Source organism: Scyliorhinus torazame, chromosome 10, assembly GCF_047496885.1.
Source record: "Scyliorhinus torazame isolate Kashiwa2021f chromosome 10, sScyTor2.1, whole genome shotgun sequence".
Lineage (NCBI taxonomy): Eukaryota > Metazoa > Chordata > Chondrichthyes > Carcharhiniformes > Scyliorhinidae > Scyliorhinus > Scyliorhinus torazame.
The window spans coordinates 86,342,100-86,360,301 of NC_092716.1; the positions used below are offsets into that span (position 1 = coordinate 86,342,100).

Below are 18,202 nucleotides of genomic sequence, written 5' to 3' on the forward strand. Positions count from 1 at the left end.
TAGGCCTTTTGCATTGAAATAAACGCAGTTCAATCTATTTCTCTGCCTTCCACTTTTCTCCTTATTGACTTTTGTTTCTATCTTCTCTTTTCTACCCTCTGACTTCCTGCATTGGTTCCCATTCCCCTGCCACATTAGTTTAAATCACAACTGCTTTCAGCTTCTAGCTCACAATATCTAATCGTTCACTCACAATTGATTACCTGTTAACTGTATCTGATCTTGTAGTTTCTTTTAAGGGACCAGTTATAATTTGATGACTACTTAACTTGTAACTACGAGTGATTGCAACAATCACCAAACTCTTAACTTCAACAGTGTCTGTGACCCACTCTGATTGCCATTCACCCAGCCCTGCACCGAACTTTGCTGAAATACATCTATCAGATGCCAACTTTTCAGAAGCATTCTATGGGTACAGAGTCAGTTTGGCAAGTTGAAAATCTGCCTCTTTGTATCTTCAGTAATCATTGAAATTTCTCCCTCCTGGAAAACCCAAAATGGGTAAAGAATTGATTGATAGTCATTGCTGACGACAAATGTTCTGGTAGGGCTAAGCTTGTTTGTTCTGCACTTGCTTTTTACCTATTTTGTGTTGCTTAGGTCCGTGTATGCAAGAGCACCGTTGACCATTAAAAAAAATTAGTTTTGATTCGGAGGTTTGGTTGTCTGCCTGTTGGGGAGTTTTAGCTTCTCTTGATATGGGGGCAGGTAGATGGAGTTAGGTTTTGACTATATATTCCATAATTTCCATAACCATGTTCCAAAGGCATTTTCCAAAATCCACACGTTTAGTAATCAACACCAAGTGTTGCTATGAAACAGCAGGTCCTGTGTAGCAGAGCATGCCTCAAGAACACCAATCATGCAATTTTGGCTAACTTTGAATTCAGAATGTTATCACTTCCAGTGAAAGTGCGTGACATCCCTCACAATGGTTTGCACCAAACTCTGCCATGACAGCCATTTTCTGGTAAATAACATTTTTGAAGTGAATCAGATGTATATCTCCATCTTGATTTGTAAAGGATTCTGGGATAAACAAGAGGCCGTATGGTGCAATGGGAGCGTCCCTACCATAGGACCAGAAGCTCTGGGTTAGAGTCCATGGAAGGAGCATTCAATGTGGTTCAACAGACTGATAATCAGCTCAAGAATCCTTCCACCACTTCCCCCCACTATTTCCCAAAGGGTAGAAAACAGTGTGGGTGCAAAGATATGTTTTTTTAAAAACAAAACAGGGATAAACCATTTTTCCTCCAGCCTCCAGTTTCCTCGATTCTGAAAGCTACAAGAAAATAAACACTACTTTCCTCAGTGACTACTGGAATTCTGTAAAGTTTGTCTGGTACTGAAAAACTTGAGTCAGGTTTTCTACACTCTGTCTAGATAAGGACTAGATCCTTAAAACTGGTGGTTGATTTAATTCAGGAAAGCCTCTGATACGGCACAATTCCAAAAGATCTGATTGCGAGTGGAATTCAATCTGCAGGAATGATAAAGAGTCTATTAATCATTTGTAACTTTTTTTTAAAGCTCATCATTGTTCTCTAGAAACTCTCCTCTAACAGTAGGAAAAATGTGTGAGGATTCCTTTGTTCACCAAGCTATGTATTTATTTGAGTACAATCTCAGCGTTTTGATACGAAGCTCAAAGTACATCAATCTTATGATCCTTTTTCCCCACACATCACCAAAGTTAACCCAACCAAAGCACTGGCAGCAGAGATGGGCAAGTAGTCAACAATGCCTACCAATTATTTCCTTCTGAAGGATTTTATGAGGGATAGATGCAATTCCTCTTCTTAAAGAATTTCTAGTGCTATCTCTAGTGTTGCAAGCAGCATTTAATAAGGATTAACTAAAAGACTTCTTGGAAATAGGGATTCAGAATTTCCCAAATGATCTTCCAGATCCTATATATAAATTGGAACAGAAATATGAACTTGTGATTTAATTAACTATTTGGAAGTATTTCGAAGTATCTGTGCTGGAAGGAGGACAGGAGATGCCCTTGTTATATTGGATTTTCAGACAGATGGTTTGGCAGCATATGGTACCGGAGCCCTTAGCCATCTGTTAGGATTGAGGTTTAGATCTAAGCTGCAGAAAGACTGCTGAGTCTTGGAAAAATAGGATGCTTCCTCCCTGACGCTTATAATTGAAGGCTTTAATTGAAATGCTTCTCTATTAACATAAATATCCAGTAGGTATGCTAAGCATAAAGCCTTCTACATGTTCACAGTGGATAAACTATTAACTCCTTCAGCATATGAGGAGCTGTATTATTTGCAAATATATATTAGCAACTGAAAACAGCAGCAACAACCTGAACAGACATTCTGACTCCACCCCTTTACCTTAAACTCTCTCCTTCGTGTGTTGAATTGTACTGCTAGTGCTGTAAGAATGTGGATTGAGAATGGTGTTTAGAGCCTCAAAACAGTTAAATGATCCAAACCTTTTGCTGCTGTTCTCCAAGATACACTGATTTTAGACTCTAAGGCTGACTGATGGCAGATGCAGCCTGACTAAAGGTTAAGTTGGAGATCTGAAGCTGTCTATGTCGCTATCTCTTATCTTTCTTCTGTGACCGCTGGGTGTGCATACGAACAACTCCTGTTATTTGGTGAAACATAATATCCTTCTATCATTCTTTAGTATTAATTAAAAACTGTAATTTAGCAAAGTTTAAGTTTTCTCGTCTAGTTTAATTATAGTTTTATTTCTCCTCTATTAGAATCAGAAAACATCATGTTGAATATAGGTTTTATTTACAGTTAGAACTCTTGGAGCTAAAGACTTATGGCCCATTTTCAGTAACAGGGCCGCGATTCATGCTCTGTCCATTCTCATTTAGGTTAATAGTGCTTAAACCTTATGATGCTTCCTCATTTAAATGACTCTAGTGAAGGACCAAGTGGGTCTCACGCTGCTGGCTGACTAAGTGAACAGCAGAAGGCCCAACAAGTGACCGATTGCCTGCTCCTCTTAATGGCAACCTGTCTGTCTTAAAAGGAAACTGCACTCTTGGAAGGAAGTTGCTGCTGACTGCAAATTGGAGCTGCACAAATGGAGCATCAAGGAAGTGAAAGCTGCAAAGTTCAAGTATACAGTGCTGGAAGCCATAGTAATGGAGGTTGACAGGAGGAGAAATATCATGATTCTGTCTGGGGACATGCGGCCCTCAAAATAACACACCAAAGAGGACAGGAGCAGTGGCTCGGGAGACAAATGCCTGGCATCTGGCCCTGAGGACCTAGCAGCATTGTGGTTGTATCTACACCACACATTCTTCAACTGTTCAAAAAGATGACTCCCCAACGGCTTCTCAAGGACAATTAGGAACAGGCAAAACATGCTGGCCTACTCACTGACATCCACTCCCCATGACAACATCTGCTTCTCACACTACCCTCATTGGCAGTCCCCAGCACCCAGGACTCATGCCTAACAATCAGATATTCCACCTCACCCTCGTACACCTATCAATGATGCCGACCTTGTATATCCTCCTGCTATCTAGACATACCTCCAGCTATTCTGCTTGGGCAGGCACATCACCTAAACACAGTGCAACACAACCACTAACATTCTGTCCTCTCTCTTTGCAGGATAGGTTACCCATAATAGAAGGGAGCAGAGCTGAGATGGCTAGTACGCCTCCATCTCCTGGACTCAACAGAGGAGATGGTGCTGTACATTATGGGGTCAGCTGGAAGAGAGCCTGGAGCAATTGCTGAACACATTGATGATGTTATATAGGTGCCCTATGTCCCTTAACTCCCACCTCGCACTTATCCTTCTATCTGGCAATGATGTGAAAACTGCAGATGGTGTGACATGGACCTCTTTCTTTACACCATATCTCCCTGAGCTTCTGAATTTTGCTTTCAAATACCCAAGGACTGCCACGTATCTGCCCAGTCAGAGCAGTCCAGGGAGGAAGAGAGTGAGCAACATCACACCACACCACTGATGGAAGAAACATCATCACGTGATCTAAAACCAGTAGCTATTAGCTGGCACTGCATGAATGTTAATGGCTGCACCGTTAAAGGTGGGACACTGGGCAGAAACATGCCAGCTCATCGAAGGATGAGGGTGCAAATGGGTTCTACTGCAGGGGACTCAGATGAGCACTTTAGTGGAACAGCATAGAGGAGAATGCTGATAAACATGCACACCAAGCTATTTGGGGCATTCAATAGGACAGCCATTAGCCTCTTTTCAGGTTTACAAAGCACTTTATTCGCAGATCACTACATGGTTCCCCACTCTGTGTGGTAGAAAGACCAGTTTACTTTTTTATCATGGCTATGGGTCTCGCAGAAATGGTTGTAGAAGTGTGGAACACTCTCTCAAAACAGTACATGCTACCTCAACTAATAATTTTAAATCAGAAATTGTTAGATTTTTGCCAGCCAAATGTCCCAAGGGGCATACAGCCAAGGCAGGTGAATAGGTTAAGGAAACAGGGGCGAGATTCTCCGACCCCCCCGCCGGGTCGGAGATTCGCCGGGGGCTGGCATGAATCCCGCCTCCGTCGGTTGCCGAATTCTCCAGCACTGGAGATTTAGCGGGGCGGGAATCGCACTGCGCCGGTTGGCCTGCCCCCCCCCCCCCCCCCCCCCCGCGATTCTCCGGCTCGGATGGGCCGAAGTCCCGCTGCTAGAATGCCTGATCCGCCGGCGTGGATTAAACCACCTCTCTTACCGGCGGGACAAGGCGGTGCGGGCGGGCTCCAGGGTCCTGGGGGGGGCGTGGGGCGATATGGCCCCGGGGGGTGCCCCCACGGTGGCCTGGCCCGCGATCGGGGCCCACCGATCCGCGGGCGGGCCTGTGCCGTGGGGGCACTCTTTTCCTTCCGCCTTCGCCACGGTCTCCACCATGGCGGAGGCGGAAGAGACTCCCTCCACCGCGCATGCCCGGCCCGGCAATGTCATTTCCGCGCCAGCTGGCGGGGCACTTCCGCCAGCTGGCGGGGCGGAAATCAGACCGGCGTGGGCCTAGCCCCTTAAGGTTAGGACTCGGCCGGTTAAGGGGCGGAGGATTCCGCACCTTTGGGGCGGTGCGATGCCGGACTGATTTGTGCCGTTTTTGGCGCCGGTTGGCGGACATCGCGCCGATACTGGAGAATTTCGCCCCAGATCTCTATAAATGATGGAACAGGGTCAATGGACTGAATTGACTAAACCTGTTCCTACCATAGATACTGCTGGACAGAATAACTTTAATGGCACTAACATATAATCAACCAACATTGTGTCCCATGGGAACATGCTTCTTTGACAGCCTTTCACCCTGTGAGTCAATGGCTACACCTTGGTTGTTAACTCTGGTGTTAAACATCTGTGTAACCAGCAGTCACTGGCATAGTGTTGAACAGTCTGTTGGACTTCAAGCTACTCTTAGTGCATGCAGTACTCTTGCCCAGATCTTTCTTGCAATTAATGAGAGCAGGCCACTTGGTTTCAACAACAGGTTCCATTACAGCAACTTTAGACCCAAATCAGTCAGCTATTTTCCACTCTTGCTCCCTATATGTTGAGATTGCAGTCTTGTAAATGGTGTCTCGAATTATGTTCCATTTCACTTCAACACTGTGTGGGAATGGCAGAAAAGCTTTCTCATTCAAAGCAGAAAAACTGTCCTTGTATCAACGTCAGCCACACTACATATCTAGATAAGAGCTTAACAGTTCCTCGACTCGATTGAACAGGCGTTTGTCACAGGAACAAGCTATTCAATAAATTAGTATCGCACACATACCAAACTGTCATGTACGGGGGCAGGCGTTGAAGTCAGTTAATGGTGTGCTCTGGTCAGGGGGGGGAGGGGGGGGGGGGGGGGGGGGGGAGTTCAATAGTCGGTGGGTGGGGGGTTGGTGAGAGAGTCGGGCCAAGGAAGTCAGTGGGATGTGCAGGGGCAGGGTGGTGGTTTAGTTGCCCAGGAGTTAGACTAGAATTTTTCTGTGTAACATTTCCTGGGTAATTATTCAGGTACGGCTGGGTAACGTGGTGGGTAACAATGGTTAGCACTGCCTCACAGAGCCAAGAACCTGGGTTTAATTCCGGCTACGGCCTTGGTTGACTGTCTGTGTGGAGTTTGCATGTTCTCCCAATATCTGAGTGGGTTTCCCCCAGGAGCTCTGGTTTCCTCCCGCAGTCCAAAGATGTGCAGGTTAGGTTACGGGGATAGGGCGGGGGAGTGGGCCTAGCTAGAGTACTCTTTTTGAGGGGCAGTGCAAACTAGATGGGTAGAATGGCCTCCTTCTGTACTGCACGGAATCTATGGACAGGTCAAGGAAGGGAAGTGTCGGAGATAGACCATGTGAAGGTGAGAGGGGTGGAAACTGGATGTAAAATTGATAATTTTTTCCAGGTTCAGATGAGAGCATGAAGCGGCACCAATCCAATCTCGATGTAACAGAAAAACAGTTGTGAAAGTGGGCTTGAGTAGAAATGGAACAAGGAGTGTGTCGTATTGGGTGCTCTGCTACACAGACGAACCAACACGGTTGCGGATGGTACAACTCAGTTTTATTACTAACAATAACACTCACCTTGTCTGAATCCGGACGACCCCTGACCGGGATATGTTGTCCCCCAGAAACTTCAGACAGTTTGGCCGAAAGAACACTTGGCTCGGTTGAGGCGCAGGCCGTTTTCCCGTATCCGCGCAAAGACTCGCTGGAGAGATTGATGTGCTCCTGTGGTGTGGTGGACCAGATGATGACGTCGTCAACGTAGATGCACATCCCTTCAATGCCCTCCATCATCTGCTCCATGATCCTGTGAAAGACCTTGGATGCCGAAATGATGCCAAATGGCATTCTGTTATAGCAGAACCTGCCGAAAGGAGTGTTGAAGGTGCACAGCTTCCTGCTGGACTGGTCCACTTGGATCTGCCAAAAACCCTTCGAGGCATCCAGTTTTGTAAAGATTTTAGCCCGGGCCATTTCGCTCGTGATCTCTTCCCTTTTGGGTATGGGGTAGTGTTCCCTCATTATGTTTTTGTTCAGGTCTTTCGGGTCAATGCAGATCCGGAGTTCGCCAGAGGGCTTCTTAACGCACAACATGGAGCTGACCCATGGCGTGGACTCCGTGATCCGGGATAGTACCCCACGGTCCTGGAGATCCTGCAGCTGCTGCTTGAGGCGGTCTTTGAGTGGTGCTGGGACCCTGCGATGTGCGTGAATGACCGGGGCGGCATCCGGTTTGAGCCGTATTCTGTAGGTATAGGGCAGTGTGCCCATACCCTTGAATGCCTCCTGGTTGTGGGCGAGGAGCGAGTGGAGCTGTACCCTAAATTCTGCATCCGGGAAGTCTGATGTGCCTTCTGGAGACAAAGCGTGGACCCGCTGCACGAGGTGGAGAACCTTGCATGCCTGTGCGCCTAGCAGGGAGTCCTTCGATGATCCAACTATCTCGAAGGACAGTGTGGCCGTGTATGTATTGTGTGTCACCTGGAGCTGGCAGGATCCCATGGCCGGGATAACGTTTCCGTTGTAGTCGACAATCTTACAACGGGATGGCCGAATCGGTGGTCTGACCTTTAAGGCGTAGAAGGCTGACCATGCTATTAGGTTGGCGGAGGCACCAGTGTCCAAACGGAATGTTATTGGTGATCGGTTGACCGTTAGGGTGGCACACCATTCATCACCCGGATTGACACTGTTCACTGGCATCGGCTGGTGGGTCCTGCTTGGAGACATCCGGTTCCTATCAATGACCGCAACGCGGAAGGCTTCCCGGTCGTCTGTATCACCGGTTTGTATATCGTCCGGGCATGACTCGGAGTACGGAGGCTGAATGGTCCGCACGTCCCTGCGAGGCTGTCGGAATTGGGGAGCGTAGGCAGGTTGAGCTGCTCGGCAGCAGGCAGCGTAGTGGCCCATCTTGCCACTGCGGAGGCATTGTCGGTTCTTTGCCGGACTTTGCCGCTTTAAATGTGCGGATCCACAGTTGCCGCACGTCGTCACGTCATGGTGTTCGTTGCGCCATCGCACATGCGCAGTTCGGTCCTGCGTAGAGCGCGCCTGCGCGTCACGTCCCTCTGTGTCGACGTCTCTTTTGGCGCATACAAGCGCGGGAGGCCGCGGAAAGCGTGCGAAATGGCCGCCCTCGTCCGGGCCGCGGGTCGGGAGGAACTCGATCACCTGGACCCACTCGGCCTCGTAGGAGCCCTGCCTTGCCGATTCGGCCGTGTAGGACCCCTGCCATGCCGAATCGGCCGCCTGGAATTGGGAGTAGCGGCTAGTCGCGTTTTCATGGAGGACGCAGGCTTCGATGGCGGTGGCTAGGGTGAGGCTTTTAATTTTGAGGAGCAGCTGGTGTAGGGTGCCCAAGGTGACCCCAAAAACAATCTGGTCCCGAATCATGGAATCGGAGGTGGCCTCGTAACTGCAGGACTGCGCGAGGATACGGAGGTGTGTTAGGAAAGATTGAAAAGGCTCATCCTTACCCTGCAGGCGCTGCTGGAAGAGGTACCTCTCGAAACTCTCATTTACCTCGACGCTGAAGTGTTGCTCGAGTTTGAGAAGGAACGTCTTGTACTTCGTCTTGTCCTCAACTTCCGTGAACACCAGGGAGTTGTGGATGGCGTGTTGCCCTGCCGTGGAGAGGAGGAGGGCGATTTGCCTGGCATCCGAAGCATTCTCCCTTTCTGTGGCTTCTAGGAAGAACTGGAAGCGCTGTTTAAACCGCTTCCAGTTGACGCCGAGGTTTCCAGCGATTTGGAGCGGCTGCAGCGGGCTGATGGTGTCCATGGCGCAGGATGGCGGATTCCTTAAGATGCGTCGGTAGGTCTCACAGTTACTGGGTTCCAATCCTGGTACTATGTCGTGTTGGGTGCTCTGCTACATAGACGAACTAACACGGTTGCGGATGGTGCTACTCAGTTTTATTACTAACAATAACATCTGTAAACTGGTTACTGTGGTTCATTCATTACCCTCTAACCTGTGGACCTAGCCCTAACACTATCTTGGAGAAGCACTCAGCACATGGTGAATGTCTGAGTGGCTTGCTGTGAGCTCTGTGCCCTGAGCAGTCTCCTGCTGGAATGAGCGGGAAGTGTCGTGTTCCCTGTTTTATAGTGTGTATGCTCTTGCCTGTGATTGGCTGTGATGTGTGTGTGTATTGATTGATCCGTTGATCTGTCCATCAGTGTGTATGTATGTTTGCACCGTGATGTTTATCTGAATATCATGACAGAGTGTTCCACATAATCCATAAATGGACAGGCATAACTGGGGTCCATGAGGGTACCCATAGTCACACCTTTTATTTGCAGAAAGTGAGGCAAGTTAAAGGAGAAATTATTTCGTGACAGAGCATGACTGGGTGACCGCTTTGCATGACTCCAATCTTCCTGTTGGTTCCAATTTTAACTCGGCCCACAAGACCGTCCTTGACCTGCTGAAAGCCTCCAGTGAAACCCGGCGCAAGCTGGAGGAGCAGCATCTCATCTTCCGGTTGGGCACGTGAAGGCCTCGGGACTGAGTACAGCAACTTTAGATTTTGACTTTTCTCCTCCATCCTAAACTCCCCCTCTCACACGAGGGCGTTTGTCTTTTGTTCTTAAAGTTGCTACTTTTTGTCACAATTTCTACAGTTCTAATGCATTCTCCCTCCCTTCAGATCTGGTGAAGAGTCTAAGGACTCAAAATGTTAACTCTGTTTCTCTCCTAATAGGTGCAGGCAGGCCTGCTGAGATTTTCTAGTATCCCCTGTTCTTGTCATAAATCATTATTGTTCAGCATAACATCCTAAACCTGGAGATTAATTCTGGCGAAGGTTATATGCTATTAATCGTAAATGAAGATTTTCACATTGTTTTTCAGTGAATATTCTGAAAACCTTGAACTATCCATCACAATACCAACATAGATACATTGTCAGCTCCATCACATCTGTTCGGATGACGTAACCTTCCACATAAAAATGCTCAACTGCGGCTGTTCCCCTCCACCACCCCCCCCCCCACCCTGCTGACCGTTAACAGGCCCCTTAACTGTGCCCGACCCATTTTCTGCACTTCTACTCCCATCCATTTCCATTCCCTTCAATAAATACAATCGGGTTTCCCTTGTCCTCAATTTCCACCCCACCAACCTCCACATTCAAAGGGCCATCTACTATCTCCAGCATGAAACCACCACCATCGCATCTCCCCCTCCTCAGTTACTTCCGAATGGTGTGTTTGTTCAGCAACACACTGGTCCACTCCTCAGTTGCCCCCAGCACCTTGTTCCCTTCCCACGGAATTGAAGGTGTAAAACCTGCCCATTTACCTCCTCTCTCCTAAACGTCCAAGGCCCTAATCACTTCTTCCAGGTGAAGCAACGATTTACTTGAATTTCTTTCAATCTAGTCTACTGTATTCGCTGCTCACAGTTGCCCCCACATTGGAGAGACCACAGATTGGGCGACCACTTTGCGGAGCAGCATCTCATCTTCCAATTAGGCACTTTACCATCTTCAGGACTCAACACTGAAGTCAACACATTCAGACTATGAACTCTGTCCCTATTTTGATATGTGCCTGTGTAAACTTGTTTTCCATGTTGTTGCTATTGGACAGTTTTTCATTATTCTAATACTCTGGATAAATGCTTTGTTTCTTTACTATAACAACCAAAACTCCTTCTGATTTCTGTTCCATTACATCTTTGTCATTTAATCTCTCCTACCCTAAAAGCTATCCCAGACCTTCCCTTTTGTTCTTCCTCCCCTCCCCATTTTCACTGGCATAAAACCCATCTGTTCACTATTTTCCTTCAATTCTGAAGAGGAGGCATTCAACTTGAAACATTAATATGTTGCCAGACCTGCTTAGTATTTCCAGCAATTTGTTCTTATTTCAGATTTCCAGCATCTGCAGTATTTTGCTTTTCTTTACATGCATAGCTTGTTGCCAGCTCTGAAGTGAACATACCTGAGGGACTAGAAATATTAACTATTCTTCCTTTTGCTCGACGAATCAAGGGTAAAAATGTTTTCGTAACTTCGACTGTGCCAAGGAAATTGACTTCCATGCATCGTTTATAAGCGTCTGTTGGGATGATTTCTGCGTCACCAATGTGGGCCACGATGCCAGCATTATTAACTAAAGCAAAGAGTCCTAGAAAAAGAGAAATATCATTCACTTTTGAAAAGATTTTTCACAAATGTTAAGAACACACAATTTTAAAATATTTAAAATAAAAATTGTAATATCATTTTTGGAAATATTTTAATTAAATTTTTAACATTTTATACAGAAGTAACAATCAAACAATAAAGCATTTATCAACAACCTCAACAAATATTATGAACCAAAAACAAACTCCTCCACACAACAATTAGAACCTCCCTCCTCCCCAACAGACCACACAGCCCTCCCAACAGTTAACAGTGACCAGAGGCGGGATTCTCCGCAATCGGCGTGATGTCCGCCGACCGGCGCCAAAAACGGCGCGAATCAGTCCGGCATCACCCCGCCCCAAAGGTGCGGAATTCTCCGCATCTTGAGGGGCCGAGCCCTCACCTTGAGGGACTAGGCCCACGCCGGAGTGATTTTCACCCTGCCGGCTGGCGGGAAAGGCCTTTGGTGCCCCGCCAGCTGGCGCGGAAATGACTTTGCCGTGCGACGCATGCGTGGGAGCGTCAGCGGCCGCTCACGGCATCCCCGCGCATGCACAGTGGAGGGGGTCTCTTCCGCCTCCGCCATAGTGAAGACCATGGCGAAGGCGGAAGGAAAAGAGTGCCCCCACGGCACAGGCCCGTCCGCGGATCGGTGGGCCCCGATCGCGGACCAGGCCACCGTGGGGGCACCCCTCGGGGCCAGATCGCCTGCGCCCCCCCAGGACCCCGGAGCCCGCCCGCGCCGCCTTGTCACGCCGTTCGAAAGGTGCTTCAATCCACGCCGGCTGGCGTGGGTTGACAGCGGCGGGACTTCGGCCCATCGCGGACCGGAGAATCGCCGGGGGTGGGCCCGCCGACCGGCGCGATTTGCACCGACCGGCGTGGCGCGATTCCCGCCCCCGCTGAATCTCCGGTGGCGGAGAATTCAGGACACGGCGGGGGCGGGATTCACGCCGGCCCCCGGCGATTCTCCGACCCGGTGGGCGTGTCGGAGAATCGCGCCCCAGACCCTTGAAATGCAATATAAACTGACACCATCTCTGATAGAACCCATCAATCGCTCCCCTCTCCCTCATCGTGAACTTAACCTTCTCGATATGCAAAAACTCCATCAAGTCACCCAGCCATGTTGCAGCACTGGGCAGTGCCGACTGCCTCCAACTCCGCAGAACCCACCGCCAAGCCAGCAAGGAGGCAAAAACCAACCCATCCGCCATCACACCCATCCTCAATTCCAGCTGGTCCGACACCTCGAATGTTGCAAATAATGGGCAGGGCTCCAAATCTACATTTAAAATTGCAGATCTGGGGCGCGATTCTCCGCTCCCGCGCCGGTTTGGAGAATCGCTTGGGTCGCCAAATTTTCCCGCGCGCTTGTCTGATGCCCTCCCGCGATTGACGGAAGCGGCCAGATCGGCACAATCGCGCTTTCCGCGGCACAGTCCAGTCAATCGCCCGAGACAGCCAAAATGGCGATTCACCGGAACCCCGGCGATTCTCAGTGCCGGATGGGCTGAGCGGCCTGCCCAAAACGGCGGGTTCCCGCCGGCACGTCCACACCTCGTCGATGCCGGCGGGAACAGCGTGGGATCGCCGGGGGGGGGGATCCTGCACCGGGGAAGGGCCTCAAATGTGGTCTGGCCCACGATCTATGCCCACCGATCGTCGTGCCGGCCTCTCTGAAGGAGGACCTCCTTTCTTCCGCAGCCCCGCAAGACCCGTCAGACATCTTCTTGCGGGGCGGACTCGGAAAGGACGGCAACCACGATTGCGCGGGTTGGCGCCGGCCAACCCGTGCATGCGCGGGTGATGCCAGTTATGCGGCGCCGGCCGTGTCATGTATGCGGCGCCGCCGTTATGCGGCACCAATGCCTGGCGCGCGTAAATGACGCGGTGCCGCTCCTAGCCCATTATCAGGCCCTGAATCGGTCGGGATAGGGGCCGTTTCGCGCCGTCGTGAACCTCGACGCGTTTACGACGGTGCGGACACTCTGCCTCCATTTCGGAGAATCCCGCCCAGGGTGTTTAAAAAAGGGCCCCTAAAAACCCACCAACTTGGGGCAGGACCAGAACATGTGTCCTCTCGAGCACCACTCACACCTATCCTCAATCCCCTCCCCCGAAAGAAAATTCATTCTGGCCTTGGTGAGATGTGCCCCAAATGCCACCTTGAATTGTATCAAACTTAACCTTGCACAGAATGACATAACATTCACCCTACGGAGAGACACAATCCCCACCTCCTCCCCCAAATGGGACCCAGCTTCTCTTCCCACCTAGTCTTCACCTCCTCTACCAAGACCTGCTCCTTTTTAAAAAAAAAAATATTTTATTCAACTTTTTCGGCCATACAAAACAGTACAAAGGTTTTTCCCCTTTTTACAACAGCAAAACAATATAAATAACCGTGACCGTATTTTAACAAATAAATAAATAATATATAAACTAAATGGCAACTGCCATAACAAAAATAATAGCTCTCCCAAATAATAAAATCAGCAATTCAATGTACATAACCAAGTACAAATATCTATATAAAAACACCCCTGAGGACCCACCTGAGCCCTCCCCCCCACCCCCTCCCCCCTGGGTTGCTGCTGTTACCTTCCCATTTCCTTTATCGTTCTGCGAGGTAGTTAATGAACGGTTGCCACCGCCTGGTGAACCCCTGAGCCGAACCCCTCAGTGCAAACTTTATCCGTTCCAGTTTTATAAACCCTGCCATGTCATTTATCCAAGTCTCCACGCCCGGAGGCTTGGCCTCCTTCCACATAAGCAGTATCCTTCGCCGGGCTACTAGGGACGCAAAGGCCAAGACATCAGCCTCTCTCGCCTCCTGCACTCCCGGCTCTTCTGCAACCCCGAATATAGCCAGCCCCCAGTCTGGCTCGACCCGGACCCCCACCACCTTTGAAAGCACCTTCGCCACCCCCACCCAGAACCCCTGCAGTGCCGGGCATGACCAAAACATGTGGGTGTGGTTTGCTGGGCTTCTCGAGCATCTCCCACACCTATCCTCTACCCCGAAAAATTTACTGAGCCTTGCTCCGGTCATATGTGCCCTGTGCAAAACCTTAAATTGTATCAGGCTAAGCCTGGCGCACGAGGACGAAGAGTTTAACCTAAGTAGGGCATCTGCCCACAGCCCCTCTTCAATCTCTTCCCCCAGCTCTTCCTCCCATTTTCCCTTCAGCTCATCCACCATGATCTCCCCCTCGTCCCTCATTTCTCTGTATATGTCCGACACCCTACCATCCCCCACCCATGTCCCTGAGATCACTCTATCCTGAATCTTCTGCGTCGGGAGCTGCGGGAATTCCCTCACCTGTTGCCTCGCAAAAGCCCTCAGTTGCATGTATCGAAATTCATTCCCTTGGGGCAACACATATTTTTCCGTCAGCGCTCCCAGACTCGCAAACGTCCCGTCCAAGAACAGATCCCTCAGTTGCACAATCCCAGCTCTCTGCCATGCTCCAAATTCCCCATCTATTCTCCCCGGGACAAACCTATGATTATTTCTTATCGGGGACTGCACCGAGGCTCTCGTCATTCCCCTATGCCGTCTTCACTGCCCCCAAATTTTCAGTGTTGCCACCACCACTGGACTTGTGGTGTATTTCTTCAATAGATGGGTCGTTTTTTGTACAGTGTGTGCAGGAGGGTTTCCTGAAACAATATGTTGACAGGCCAACAAGAGGCGAGGCCACGTTGGATTTGGTTTTGGGTAATGAACCAGGCCAGGTGTTGGATTTGGAGGTAGGAGAGCACTTTGGGGACAGTGACCACAATTCGGTGACGTTTACGTTAATGATGGAAAGGGATAAGTATACACCGCAGGGCAAGAGTTATAGCTGGGGGAAGGGCAATTATGATGCCATTAGACGTGACTTGGGGGGGATAAGGTGGAGAAGTAGGCTGCAAGTGTTGGGCACACTGGATAAGTGGGGCTTGTTCAAGGATCAGCTACTGCGTGTTCTTGATAAGTATGTACCGGTCAGACAGGGAGGAAGGCGTCGAGCGAGGGAACCGTGGTTTACCAAGGAAGTGGAATCTCTTGTTAAGAGGAAGAAGGAGGCCTATGTGAAGATGAAGTGTGAAGTTTCGGTTGGGGCGATGGATAGTTACAAGGTAGCGAGGAAGGATCTAAAGAGAGAGCTAAGACGAGCAAGGAGGGGACATGAGAAGTATTTGGCAGGAAGGATCAAGGAAAACCCAAAAGCTTTCTATAGGTATGTCAGGAATAAGCGAATGACTAGGGAAAGAGTAGGACCAGTCAAGGACAGGGATGGGAAATTGTGTGTGGAGTCTGAAGAGATAGGCGAGATACTAAATGAATATTTTTCGTCAGTATTCACTCAGGAAAAAGATAATGTTGTGGAGGAGAATGCTGAGCCCCAGGCTAATAGAATAGATGGCATTGAGGTACGTAGGGAAGAGGTGTTGGCAATTCTGGACAGGCTGAAAATAGATAAGTCCCCAGGACCTGATGGGATTTATCCTAGGATTCTATGGGAGGCCAGGGAAGAGATTGCTGGACCTTTGGCTTTGATTTTTATGTCATCATTGGCTACAGGAATAGTGCCAGAGGACTGAAGGACAGCAAATGTGGTCCCTTTGTTCAAAAAGGGGAGCAGAGACAACCCCGGCAACTATAGACCGGTGAGCCTCACGTCTGTAGTGGGTAAAGTCTTGGAGGGGATTATAAGAGACAAGATTTATAATCATCTATATAGGAATAATATGATCAGGGATAGTCAGCATGGCTTTGTGAAGGGTAGGTCATGCCTCACAAACCTTATTGAGTTCTTTGAGAAGGTGACTGAACAGGTAGACGAGGGTAGAGCAGTTGATGTGGTGTATATGGATTTCAGCAAAGCGTTTGATAAGGTTCCCCACGGTAGGCTATTGCAAAAAATACGGAGGCTGGGGATTGAGGGTGATTTAGAGATGTGGATCAGAAATTGGCTAGCTGAAAGAAGACAGAGGGTGGTGGTTGATGGGAAATGTTCAGAATGGAGTACAGTCACAAGTGGAGTACCACAAGGATCTGTTCTGGGGCCGTTGCTGTTTGTCATTTTTATCAATGACCTAGAGGAAGGCGCAGAAGGGTGGGTGAGTAAATTTGCAGACGATACTAAAGTCGGTGGTGTTGTCGATAGTGTGGAAGGATGTAGCAGGTTACAGAGGGATATAGATAAGCTGCAGAGCTGGGCTGAGAGGTGGCAAATGGAGTTTAATGTAGAGAAGTGTGAGGTGATTCACTTTGGAAGGAATAACAGGAAATCGGAATATTTGGCTAATGGTAAAGTTCTTGAAAGTGTGGATGAGCAGAGGGATCTAGGTGTCCATGTACATAGATCCCTGAAAGTTGCCACCCAGGTTGATAGGGTTGTGAAGAAGGCCTATGGAGTGTTGGCCTTTATTGGTAGAGGGATTGAGTTCCGGAGTCGGGAGGTCATGTTGCAGCTGTACAGAACTCTGGTACGGCCGCATTTGGAGTATTGCGTACAGTTCTGGTCACTGCATTATAGGAAGGACGTGGAGGCTTTGGAGCGGGTGCAGAGGAGATTTACCAGGATGTTGCCTGGTATGGAGGGAAAATCTTATGAGGAAAGGCTGATGGACTTGAGATTGTTTTCGTTGGAGAGAAGAAGGTTAAGAGGAGACTTAATAGAGGCATACAAAATGATCAGGGGGTTGGATAGGGTGGACAGTGAGAGCCTTCTCCCGCGGATGGATATGGCTGGCACGAGGGGACATAACTTTAAACTGAGGGGTAATAGATATAGGACAGAGGTCAGAGGTAGGTTCTTTACGCAAAGAGTAGTGAGGCCGTGGAATGCCCTACCTGCTACAGTAGTGAACTCGCCAACATTGAGGGCATTTAAAAGTTTATTGGATAAACATATGGATGATAATGGCATAGTGTAGGTTAGATGGCTTTTGTTTCGGTGCAACATCGTGGGCCGAAGGGCCTGTACTGCGCTGTATTGTTCTATGTTCTATGTTCTTCGGGGAGAACGGCAGCGGTGCCGTCACCAGTGCTTGTAGGCTGGTTCCTTTGCAGGACGCCATCTCCAATCTCTTCCACGCCGCTCCCTCCCCTTCTCTCATCCACTTACACACCATTGAAACATTGGCGGCCCAATAGTACTCACTTAAGCTCGGTAGTGCCAGTCCCCCCCCCTCTCCCTGCTACGCTGCAAGAACCCCCTCCTCACTCTCGGGGTCTTCCCAGCCCACACAAAACTCATAACGCTTTTCTCGATCTTCTTGAAAAAAGCCTTCGTGACCATCACCGGGAGGCACTGAAACACAAAAAGGAATCTCGGGAGGACTACCATTTTGACCGCCTGCACCCTACCCACCAGTGACAGGGGCACCATGTCCCATCTCTTAAAATCCTCCTCCATCTGTTCTACCAATCGTGTTAAATTAAGCCTATGTAAGATTCCCCAACTCCTGGCTATCTGGGTCCCCAAGTACCGGAAATCCCTTGCTACCCTCCTCAGCGGTAAATCCTCTATTCCCCTGCTCTGCTCCCCCGGATGTACTACAAACAACTCACTCTTCCCCATGTTCAATTTGTACCCCGAGAATTCCCCAAACTCCCCGAGCGTCTGCATTATCTCAGGCATCCCCTCCACCAGGTCCGCAACATACAGCAGTAAATCATCTGCATACAATGATACCCGGTGTTCTTCTCCTCCCCTGAGTACTCCCCTCCACTTCCTGGAGCCGCTCAGTGCTATGGCCAGGAGCTCAATTACCAATGCAAACAGTAACGGAGAAAGGGGACACCCCTGCCTCGTCCCTCTATAAAGACGGAAGTAGTCAGACCTCTGCCTGTTCGTGATCACACTTGCCACCGGGGCCCTATATAGCAGCTGTACCCATCCAATGAACCCTTCACCGAAACAAAATCTCCTCAACACTTCCCACAGGTAGTCCCACTCGACCCTGTCAAATGTTTTCTCGGCATCCATCGCCACCACTATCTCCGTCTCCCCCTCTGGTGGGGGCATCATCATCACCCCTAGCAGCCTCCGTATGTTCGTGTTCAGCTGTCTCCC

At 49.3% G+C, this 18,202-nt stretch overlaps 1 protein-coding gene across 3 annotated transcripts in view; it reads right to left on the minus strand.

Annotated features, from left to right (window-relative positions):
- Positions 1-18,202, minus strand: part of LOC140430708 (11-beta-hydroxysteroid dehydrogenase type 2-like) — a 107,721-nt gene that overhangs the window by 41,850 nt on the left and 47,669 nt on the right. For 2 of the 3 annotated variants that reach the window (XM_072518371.1, XM_072518369.1), the window contains one exon: positions 10,942-11,127. The exons of the other annotated variant lie outside the window; for it this stretch is intronic. In XM_072518371.1, coding sequence (XP_072374472.1) covers positions 10,942-11,127 — 186 coding nt within the window. The remainder of the gene's footprint in view (positions 1-10,941; positions 11,128-18,202) is intronic. 3 annotated transcript variants of the gene reach the window in all.